The sequence below is a fragment of the Lissotriton helveticus genome, chromosome 1_1, assembly GCF_964261635.1.
Source record: "Lissotriton helveticus chromosome 1_1, aLisHel1.1, whole genome shotgun sequence".
Lineage (NCBI taxonomy): Eukaryota > Metazoa > Chordata > Amphibia > Caudata > Salamandridae > Lissotriton > Lissotriton helveticus.
The window spans coordinates 2,139,805,725-2,139,818,150 of record NC_136057.1 but is presented as its reverse complement, the minus strand read 5'-3'; the positions used below and the strand labels follow the sequence as shown (position 1 = coordinate 2,139,818,150).

Genomic DNA, 12,426 nt, shown 5'->3' with positions numbered 1-12,426 from the left:
ATGGAGAGCTGTGGTGTGATTGAAGGAGATGTGTTTGCTGGATGTGAAGATTGGGTCGAGTGTGTGTCCGGCACAATGTGTGGGGGTGTCCACAAGTTGTTTGAGTCCGAGATAGGCACACTGGTCCAAAATCTCAACAGGTTTACATCTAATATTCAGGGATAGTGTTGTGCGTGCTCCATAACACAGCGGCAGCTCACTAATATTATTGCATATAATCTCTGTGACCCCTCCCATTTCTTATATGTTAAATCCTAATTTGATCTAAAAGAAACTTTTCCATGGATGTTGCATGGAACATAAAGCACATCATTTCTCTGCAAAATATCCGCAAGAAGTTTACAAATATAACCCACATTCAAAATAAATTAAAGGGAAACGGTAAGAATTATTCAAGGTCACCATAGCAAGAGTCTTTGCAGAACATAACTGGCTCTACCAAAGGGCCCCTTAAAGTCTGGGGCCCTGGGCCAGCGCCCACTTAGCCCACGGATTAAAATGTCTTTGTGATTGACCAGTATTAGGCTGCCCGAGAACAATCAGAGACTCTGCAGTGTAAATATATACCAACCGAGATGCCCTGCTTGGTTCTGAAAAATCTAGGACAACCAGAATTTTATATTTTGGGCATGGTGCTCAAGAGACTGTCATTGTATTTCCTGGAATCATAAAAGTCCACAAGTAACTAAATCCCAGACCTTTTATACACCGTTTCCCTCAAGGAATGTGAGAATTATATCTGTTACTCCCTCTCCAGATATCAGGCCACAAAGAAAACATCCTTTCATGAGGTACAGAGAAAAATGGTACTTGGAATGTACACACGACAAAGCATTTTTAGGCTTTCGTATACAACTGCTAAATACGCAATTACAGATTTGTCAGTTAGAGACCAAAACTTATAAACTTTCCATTAAACCTTTGCAATTACTGGACATTAAATTCAGAGTTAGGGTTATATGCAAGTGAAAACGTCATAGCTGCTTTTCAGGGCACAGATGTTGTATAAGACATTACGATTGATGGGGATAAATGAAACCCTCCCTTGACACAATCATAGCAGGGCCACTCATTGCAACTATAGTGGACTTTATATTACTACTTCACACATCCTGGGTCAGCCCAGTGACCTGCCAGCATTAACAATGGCTGCCATGGAAGTAAGGAAAATGCAATTTTAGAGAGCATTTAGGGAATGAGTGGTTCATTAGCACTCAGCGGTAAAAAAACATACAGAAAAATCATTTAGTTTTCCTGCAAGCTGACAACTACGTTGATATTTCACAATATTGTGTACTGTAAACAATTTTGTTTTGCAAATAATGCCCCCTGGAGGTTTTGGTGCAAAATATTTACAAAACAGCTAATATGAGGAACTTCCTGAATTCAGGGCAACATATGCTCCAATAATAAACTCAAGAGTTAAGCTGATCTATCCACAGTATGGAACAAAGACGGTTCCTCTTACACTGTGAGGCCAGTGGTGCTTCTGAGAGAGCCTGAGACCAATGGAAAGTACAGCTGTTCTTAGGTATATTTTGTTGCTGTAGTGTTCAAAGAATTCCAATGGAAGGACAATGGTTAGAGGAAAAAAACAAAAAACGATATATGAAAACACATTTCCAAAGGTCTTCTTGGTAAGAGCCCTCTTTCTAAAATAAGCAGTTCTTAATCGGTGATGTGGAGATTTGCCAACCAACCCTATGTAGGAAAAGAGGTGATGGATCCGGAGACGACATGCACCAACCCGTGTGGCTCTTTCTGTGATCGTTTGAAGTTGATTTAGCTGCTACAGTGTAAATGGTGCACAACACCTACATGCCAGATAATGCTCTTTGGATTTTTTGTTATCTGTGATCGAATCCAGTCTAGTTTTAAACAGGGAAACTTAGCAAACCAAAACGATGTTAAGCGGGCAGTTGAAATAGAGAAATACAATTACAATTGAAAGTTTTTCTAGCAAACATAACATTCATGTTGTATTGTACACCTCACAATATACTTACGATTAGGAAGAACTGACCGAGTGACCACAAATTAAATCCTAAATGCAGAGAACTCTGTGTCCCAAAAATGGGATGCTCCTAAAATTTCCCATCCTAAATTCAACTTAAAAGGCAAACATTTTGAAATGCATTTCCTTAATCAAACAAGCCAAACATGTGTTTGGGTTTCTCACAGAAGATAGCATTTCATCAAGCAAAATTCTACAGCATACCTAACAAACATTTTTAATAAGGACATCTCCCTGCTTATATACGTATTTAACACCTACCTGCAACACAACCGCACTTGACAATGTTTGCAAGATCACACATTAGAATCAAAACACAATCAAATCAAAGGGGCCAGTGAGGAGAACCAATAAAAAAGAGAGAATGCAAAAGTTCTTCCATTTCCTTTGATCATTTAACTTCATTGTGGTTTCCCTTTTGCACTAAAATTGAAAATCAGAAGTTAGGGTCTGGTATAATTCAAGATCTTGTGAGCCCTCCGGTTACCATTTAACTCAGAATTCCTAAAGTCTCTGCCCTGCATGTGTAGGTTCTTGAACGTTTACCTCCAGTAGAACAGGTTTAAATCATAAACAGTACTTACAATGATAACAGTACTACAGCAATAAGTGACCATTCAGGTGTTCTGTGGATTATGTTCTTATTTGTTAATCTGAAAACAAAACAAAAAACAAACATTTAAAAAAAAAACTTTCAAAACAAACTATGTACTACTCAAGCAAAAACCTAAGTTGTGATAATAAGATACGACTTACTGATGTGTATGACACAGCCTATACAAAGTACATTTGGTCAGGTTCTAGGAGTAGTCTAATTTGCTTTACTTGGATAGAATACCAAGCCATCAGCCTTAGACATTCTTGAGAAACCCTATGCAGAGTGAATGAGTACCATGACATGGGTAATAGTAGCACCTATTATTTAGACTGTTTAGTAACAGCAGAATTAAAGCATGAACCTCTATATAAAAATGAATTATTTTATGAAGTGTAGAAATTCATTAAAGTACTTGATATATAGGTGTTAGAAAGTACCCTCTTTTTGCACGGTTGCCCCCACTTTTTGCCAAACTGTTGATGTACTTTGACTGAGTGTGCCCTGGGTTCTGCCAACCAGATACCCTGGGCCCATTTTTTCCCCCTAAACTATATTGAGACAAAACCCAATTGGCACTCTTTGGCCACATGTAAGTCTCTTGTAAATAGTACCATTATTGGCCACCCTTAGATGCCCTGTACCTTTACACACACACTGCCATTGCAGGCTGCATGTATTAGTGCAAAACAAAGTGAAGGGTGTACAAGGTACACATGCCTGTGTGCCATGCCTACAAACCACTGCCCTGGCATAGGTAAGCCACCCCTCTAGATGAGTGCACTATACCAGTGGTGATGGTACTGGTGCATGAGCTCTGTACCCCTACAGTGTCTAAACCAATTCTTAGACATTGTAAGTGCAGTAATGCCATTAAGTGTATATGGTGCTGGGCATTTGTCATTACGAACTCCACAGCACCATAATGGCTTGACTGAAAACCCGGGAAGTTTGGTATCTAACTTCTCAGCACATTAAACCCACACTGATGCCAGTGTGGGATTTAATGAAAAATGCACTCGGAGGGCATCTTCAAGATGTCCCCTGAAAAACAACCTAACTCTAGTGCCCTAGCTGAGTGCCTGCTCGCCTGCTACCACCACCAGACATTCTTCTAGACCCCTGGACCGGACCAAGAGCCTGCTGCTCTCGGGGGTCTGAAACAGTGCACATCCTAGGACGAGGTGCCTCCATGAGGTTTCGATCCACAAATGTATATAAAATATGTTTCTTTGTATTCTTTGCAGATATGCCCCTGACGAAGGGACGTGTGTCCTGACATGCATTGGGCCTAAGTGGACCACAACTAGAGGCACGAAAAATCTCATTGCTTTGATTTCTTTATGCAATTATGTATTGAACATATAGCATGTACCTGGTGATAAGTGTATAATTTATAAACAATTGAAAAAATTATACATTACATATTGATTTGAAAAATAATAATGAATTAAAAAAAAGAGACACCAAAGAATCATTGTATATATGTTTAAAAAAATGCTTGTATATCACTTATATGTTGTGCACACCTTTGTCCAAGAAGCCAGTTGGCTTTTGACCCCACATATATTACTCACTGTGTTAGGCAAACACAAGGAAAGGTGTAGCACACTGATCAAAATCTTCGGTTGAAAGCAGATTCCGTATTAAAAAATTCAGGAGTGCACAATCTATCCATGTGGTAGTGCTCCAAAACCCACATCTTTTGCCCTGGTTGGAATTCCACCAGTGCAGCTTTTTGGTCATACCAGTGCTTCTGGAGCTCTTGGCGTTCCTCAAGGTTTTTGGAAGCTATTTCCATGTACTTTGCCATTCTTGACCTTAGGCCTAGTACATGGTCCACAATATCTTGTTTGGGTTCTTGGAGAGGCTTCTCCCAAACCTCTTTTGCAAGACCGAGTGGTCCCCTAACAGGATGTCCAAACAGACGTTCAAAGGGGGAAAACTCTACTCACTTCTGAGGAACCTCTATGTAGGGGAAAAGCAAGCATGGTAAGAGGACACCCCATCTCATTTTTGAGCTTTTCAGGGAGCCCCATAATCATGCCTTTCAATGTCTTGCTTAACATCTCAACAAGACCATTGGTTTGTGGGTGATAAGGTGTAGTAAACTTGTACTGCACTCCATACTCTTTCCACATATGTTTTAGGTATGCAGACATGAAGTTTGACCCTCTGTCTGAAACCACCTCCTTGGGAAACCTAGCCTGGTGAAGACACCAATAAGGGTTTGGCTACTGCAGGAGCTGTAGTAGTCCTAAGGAGAACTGCCTCAGGATACTGAAAAAAGACTGACCGGAACAACGCCCTGGCCTACCAGAGTTCCCACCCTTGGTCACTTAAACGTCACCTACCCTACAGCCAATTTCTACGCATCAAGCGGATACATTCAGATGAGCAAACTGGCATGCAGACAATTGAGAAATTCAAAGGAAAATATCTGTCAAGAGGGTATCCACCCTCAGTGATACAACAAGCAGCCGACAGAGCTTTGATCCTAAAAAGAGAACAACTACTCACCAAGTCAATCAAAGCCATTTCCTCTAGAAGAGAGGTTTTTGTTTCTACTTACTCCACTCAATCCAAAATGTTAAAAGCCATCATCCAAGAGAGATGGTCCTTTCTAAAATCAGAACCAGACTTTAAAGGTATGTTTTGCGAATCCCCCATGTTTGCATACAAACGTTTAAGTAACCTTAAAGAAATCTTGAACAAACCACCGAGCCTTAAAGTGGCATACAAAGGGATGCTGACCTGTATGAACTGCTTGAATTGCGGCAACATCATCAAGGGGAACGTAATCCACCACCCAAGATCAGGGAAACCCATTCACCTTAAATTTAATGCGACCTGCAACAGTCATCATTTACTTTACTTCATCAAGTGTCCATGCGATTTATTTTATGTAGGCAAAACAGAGAGAGCCCTACGAACCCGCATCACCGAGCATAAAAGTCGCATAAGGACAAATACCACAAGCTCGCCCATAGCACAACACTGGCGTAGCATGAGACAAAACATTGCGCAACTCAAATGTGGGGCGCTTGAGATTGAGGAACAATGCCCAGATCGTCACACCAGTAAATTTTTGTCTCAGCGTGAAACATATTGATTTGGTTTATGCAATCACTCACCCCGTTAGGATTGAATGACAAATTTGATTTAGCATGTTTTTTCTTACTGTTGTATTTCAACTGTTTTCATGAAAACCGTTTTGTATAGCATATTATTCCCTTGTATGCATATTGTTGACAGATGTATTTCTCTTTGCTTCCCCAATTGTCACATATGTTAGTATTACTTGATCTGAAGCTTGCTGGACTTTCATTTCTATCTACTTTCTTTAATTCATCCTCTCATATTTCTTTTTGAAGTTGCCTTTCGACCTTTTAGCTTTGACACTACAAGATGGCCGACACCGTTTTTGGTTCAGTGTCCACTTTTTGTTTCTTCTTTTTCACTTTTTCTACGCCGCCTTCATTCACGGATTGTAGCAGAGATAGCTTTCGCAATTCTGACCACGCTACTATCTGGTCCCCGGTACATTTTTTTCCAACACAGGCACTGGTGAGCTGCTTTATTTTCCTTTTAATTCCACACAGTACGTTTAGTTGTTCCTCTTTATACTTATGCATTGCACATTTTTTGCAGCGTGTTCCTCCCGAGTTCAACTCATTTTGTGTTTCTACGTAGAGCGTTTGGTAAGCCCTTGCTCTATTATGCACTTATTTCACTTTTGTTTATTTGCCGATATGCGCTCATTAATATTTGACGCTTTCCCTCGGTAGACTCCGTATTTCACGTGCTTTGTTTGATTGACCCATTTGGCATTGAGACTAGGAGCGTCCCGCTCTGTTAAGTAAGTTTACCTATATGTCAATTTTCTAAAAGCCTCCACCATTTAACACAAGCATTACATTTAATTTACCGGCCTTAACTCACTCTGACATACCGGTTTTCACTTACTTCTGCGTGTATTAATCACTGAGCACCATCACGTTGGGTTAGCTACCACAAGAGATTGATAAAGCTTTTCACTGCTCGGTTACACGTATTTTCTCTGCATCTCCACTTGTTTCTGTACTGCCTGGCGTTCTACTCATCTTACTTTATCTCATTCCTCACTTTAACCTCATGTTTTCTCCCTCAAATCTTTTTTGAGCTGATTAAATGTCTGTAATCCATGTACATCCACTGATATATAGTATTGTTTCTCTAGATTCCCCTGATGAAGGGCTGTCCCTTTAGCCCGAAATGCATTGGGATTTTTAAACTGATTTGTTGATGAAGATTTGTTTCAACACTTCACGTCTGGATTATGTGAAATTCGAACATTTTCCTTCGATAACTTTTGATTCCCTATAAAGAATCTCAACTGAAAAAAGCAAGAACTTCATGTTATTTACACATTGTATTTACTCATCGAATGACTGGTTTAACTTCATTGTTAATTACCAAAGATTCATTGTTTTACACTCTTTTGAGTGACTCGAGCAGTGCATTATGCTGTCCAGATCTGTGTCTGGGGAATCCTCTCATTGTATGAATACAGGCTTGCAAGGCCTTTTCCTTTTGCACGCAATTGAATATATTGTTCAAAGTTTGGATTTATTGTACTAATTTCCTCTTTTATTTTGATTAATTGAGTGCATCTAGGTTGCTTTTGATCTCGATTTCAATTCATTTCTGTACTGCAACCACCTTGCACCACCCCAGTTTCACACTGTAGATTTGCAACTATGGCATCTTTTGATGATATAGCTCACTTAACAGAGAATAAAGCACACATTAAAGCCTACTCAGCCGCAGAAGCTGCAGACATTTATGGACTCATTAAAGAAGTGAGGAAATTCGACGTTTCCTCAGGCCCAGTCCAGCAACAGATAAAACAAACTAGAATACCTTATGCGACGTGAAATAAATCAACGTCTGCATGCCACAACGCTCATCCAGTACCATAGAGTGAGCAAAACTCCACGTGGATTACGTTTAGCAATCAAACCCATGCTATTTAAAATGAATAAAAAAATGTATGGAAAGATGGCACGCCATCCTTAATAAATGCTCCCTCGACCTTATTTTATTGATTGTTGAGGAATTGTCACAAGTTCTTGTAGGCCTTGAGACTGAAATTAAAGACTTGCAAGCCTTTTTGACTCAACGTATGGAAACAGAATCATTGTCTTCTACCTTAGAAGATATTAACACAAGGTTAGACTCTTATGCGAAAGACCTTCATGAGCGTAAAATTAGGAAATTCCGTCAAGACACCATCGATTATAAACTTGACGAAGTATACTCCTGGGCAGAGGTTTATGCGCAAAAAAGAACATGGCAGAAAAAATCTGATACAGCGTCATCTGATGAAAGTGTAGTTTCCATCACTGACACTCAAATGTCTCGACCACCTGTTTCCACAATATCGACTAATGACCCAGCCAAAGGCGGACCCTCAACATCGTAGACTTTTTTTATCCACAAGCCCGGCCACCAATGCACCACCAATAGAAACCGCATCTCAAAAACCCGCAGAGGTCACAGATTCAGGAAAACAGAGCAGAAAGAAGAAACATTAGTTATAAACATTTCTCCACGGAATCGGCTCTGCTTGTGGCTGTTGAGACCATCAGACAGGGAGTGGATGAGGGCCAAACCATGGCCCTGATCCTCCTGGATCTGAGCGCAGCATTCGACACTGTAGCACACTACACCTTGTTGCAGTGTCTGAATGAGGGTGGGATCTCGGGTGCTGTGCTGAAATGGATCCAATCCTTCCTGTCTGATCGGGGTTTCCAGGTTAGGCAGGGGGACTGTTACTCCAGAGTGATTAGTTTGGGTCAGGGCGTACCGCAGGGTTCGTCCCTGAGCCCAACTCTATTCAATGTGTACGCCTCTCCGGTAGCAACTATAGTTGAGCACTCTGGGCTGCATATTGTGTCCTAGGCAGATGACACGCAGCTGGTCATCTCCCTATCGCGTGCGCCTGATCTTGCTGCAGACAGCTTCAGAGCATGTATGCAGGAGCTTGCCTCCTGGATGTCGACCAACTGCCTGAGGCTGAATGGCAGCAAAACGGAGGTGCTCGTGGTGGGGGAGGCCCGACTGTGTGGTCATCGGCGTGGTGGCCTTCATGTCTGGGTCCGGTTCCCACGCCATGTTAGCATGCAAAAAATGTGGGCGTATGGCTCGATGCTGAATTAACTTTTGTGCCCCAAATCAGCCGAGTGGTGGGGGTGTGCTTTGGTGTCCTGAAAAGCCTTTGGAAGAGCATGAAACGCCTTCCTACGGAGGCTAGACGAACACTGGTGCATGCCCTTGTCACCGCTCGACTGGATTATGGTAATCTCCTTTATTTGGGCACTTCGGTGAGGAGCCTTGATCGCCTACAGGTGATACAAAATGCTGCGCCCGTTTGGTCCTGAGGTTGCCTAGAAGAACGGCCTCTAAGGCCGCACTGCAGGCACTTCACTGGCTTCCGGTGAGGAGCAGAATTGAGTTCAAGGCCCTGTGTACATGCCACCGGATTATTGCTGGCAAAGCACCGGAGCCGCTACAGAGCCTTGTTACTCTGTATAAGTCCACTCGGGCTCTAAAATCTTCTGGCGCCGGTCTTCTGGTAGTTCCCAAAGTAAAAAGGGGCGCATTGGGGGGCAGGTCTTTCCGATTTCTGGCAGCCAGAAGCTGGAACAAGCTCCCGATGGAACTGCGCCTTGAACCGCTAGAGACGAAGTTTAGGGGTAAACTTAAAACCCATGTAAATGTAAATGTATGTGTCTTGTAAAGCGCACTGCTGCCCTGAGGCGTCCTGGCGCTGTAGACCTCTGGGGAACCCGTCCTGGCTATCCCTGTGAGATGGTCCCTACTGGGTATCTCCAAGGTGAAACCAGGCATCCCCGGCGAATGTGGGGAGCCGTTGTAGAGATGAGGCAAGCTAATGCCCAGAGTTGCCAAGTGTAATCCCTGTTTAGAGTAGGCACCGAGGCGAGAATTATCGAGTCCGCTGACCCTGGTCCACGACCCTGCCGCGTCGGGAATTGAACCATGGTCCCGGGCCGTTCTCTGCTTCCGGGTCTGCCGCCTCTAACCAGTGAGCCACACCACTCCCCATCTATTCGTGCAGTAGGCTGGCGTTTGTAGACTGCTGCGGCAATGCTGTTTCCATTCACTAAAGTGCGGGGACACGCCGATGTGCGTAACCAGGCGCTCTACAAGCTTCCCTATTATTATTTATTATTATTCTAAACAGCTTACTCAGACTCAAATGACCGTATTAAGCAAAGGTTGCTCCTTTGTTCCAACCAACCAAGCAAGAAACCTAGACGCTCAAATTGAATTGTTTAGATTCACTAGAAAACTGAGGTTACGATACTTTTTTTCCACCATTGATTCGTCTGAGTCTACTCCTGAGCCTATTGAGATTCAAGAATGTAAGCCCAAAAGTACTTTTATTTCACCTATCTCACATAAGGCCATTGATCGTTTTGAGACCCTTGTCAAGCAAGACATTGCCAAACTACCTCCTACTACTCACTCTGATCAAAATCTATCTAAAAGTGAAAAAGACGCATTGCTATCATTGCAGAACAACACTGAATTATACTTCACTCGAGCAGACAAAGGTGGCGCTCTAGTGGTCATGGACCAAATTAAATACGATTACAAAATAGAGGATATGCTTAAAGATACTTCCACATACCTTCTTTTGTCAAATGACCCCACTAATGAATTTCTGAGAGTTCTGGATACCATTTTGACTAGAGCTTTAGAAATGAAATGGATAACGAATAAAACCAAAGAATACTTATTCACAAGATTCCCACGCAGACCCCGTCTGTACATGCTGCCCAAGATTCACAAATCCCTTGTGGATCCCCCCCCCTGAGACCGATTGTTTCAGGTTGCGGTTCCATACATGACACTCCAGGACGATATCTAGACACTTTCCTACAACCGATTGTTAAAGCTTGTCAAACCTATGTTCAAGACACCACACATTTATTGAATATCCTTGACCGAATCAACATCCCGCTGAATGATGACATCTGGTTATGTACAGTAGATGTTGTTTCACTTTATACTTCTATCCCTCACCTGGAAGGCATTGAAGCCATCGAGTGGGCATTACTCAGAACTGATGAATTGAGAGCCAATCGTGTATTCCTACTTGAAATATTACATTTTTGTTTGTTTCATAGCTATTTCCAATGGAAAGACCGTTTCTTTTTACAATCCAACGGTACTTCAATGGGATTTTCAGGAGCCCCCAGCTATGCAAATATCTTTATGATGAAATTCGAAGCGGAGTACATTTTGTCACAAGCTGGTTGGTCTGAACATCTATTACTGTTTAAACGGTATAAAGATGATATCCATATCATATGGCGAGGCCCCCGAACCACACTTGAGAACAACATTCTCGCATTGAATAACATTCATCCTCGCATCCAGTTTACTTTTCAAATTGAAGCTGAGAGCATTCCTTTTCTTGATGTGCTTATTACTATTCATGACCATCAAATTAAGACTACTCTGTTCACAAAAAAGACTGACCGGAACAACGCCCTGGCCTACCAGAGTTCCCACCCTTGGTCACTTAAACGTCACCTACCCTACAGCCAATTTCTACGCATCAAGCGGATACATTCAGATGAGCAAACTGGCATGCAGACAATTGAGAAATTCAAAGGAAAATATCTGTCAAGAGGGTATCCACCCTCAGTGATACAACAAGCAGCCGACAGAGCTTTGATCCTAAAAAGAGAACAACTACTCACCAAGTCAATCAAAGCCATTTCCTCTAGAAGAGAGGTTTTTGTTTCTACTTACTCCACTCAATCCAAAATGTTAAAAGCCATCATCCAAGAGAGATGGTCCTTGCTAAAATCAGAACCAGACTTTAAAGGTATGTTTTGCGAATCCCCCATGTTTGCATACAAACGTTCAAGTAACCTTAAAGAAATCTTGAACAAACCACCAAGCCTTAAAGTGGTATACAAAGGGATGCTGACCTGTATGAACTGTTCGAATTGCGGCAACATCATCAAGGGGAACGTAATCCACCACCCAAGATCAGGGAAACCCATTCACCTTAAATTTAATGCGACCTGCAACAGTCATCATTTAGTTTACTTCATCAAGTGTCCATGCGATTTATTTTATGTAGGCAAAACAGAGAGAGCACTACGAACCCGCATCACCGAGCATAAAAGTCGCATCAGGACAAATACCACAAGCTCGCCCATAGCACAACACTGGCGTAGCATGAGACACAACATTACGCAACTAAAATGTGGGGCGCTTGAGATTGTAGAACACCGCCCAGATCGTGACACCTGTAAATTTTTGTCGCAGCGTGAAACATATTGGATATGGTTCATGCAATCACTCACCCCGTTAGGATTGAATGACAAATTTGAATTAGCATGTTTTTTCTTACTGTTGTATTTCAACAGCATATTGTTGACAGATGTATTTCTCTTTTGGTTCCCCATCTTGATCTGAAGCTTGCTGGACTTTCATTTCTATCTACTTCCTTTAATTCATCCTCTCATATTTCTTTTTGAAGTTGCCTTTCGACCTTTTAGCTTTGACACTACAAGATGGCCGACGCCGTTTTTGGTAGTGTCCACTTTTTGTTTCTTCTTTTTCTACGCCGCCTTCATTCACGGATTGTAGCAGAGATAGCTTTCGCAATTCTGACCACGCTACTATCGGGTCCCCGGTACGTTTTTTTCCAACACAGGCACTGGTGAGCTGCTTTATTTTCCTTTTAATTCCACACAGTACGTTTAGTTGTTCCTCTTTATACTTATGCATT

At 42.0% G+C, this 12,426-nt stretch overlaps 1 protein-coding gene across 2 annotated transcripts in view; it reads right to left on the bottom strand.

Moving 5' to 3' along the window:
* RPAP2 (RNA polymerase II associated protein 2) overlaps positions 1–12,426 on the bottom strand; it is a 564,035-nt gene that overhangs the window by 163,486 nt on the left and 388,123 nt on the right. For both annotated transcript variants that reach the window (XM_078646326.1, XM_078646327.1), the window contains one exon: positions 2,599–2,667. In XM_078646326.1, the coding sequence (XP_078502452.1) occupies positions 2,599–2,667 (69 nt within the window). The remainder of the gene's footprint in view (positions 1–2,598; positions 2,668–12,426) is intronic.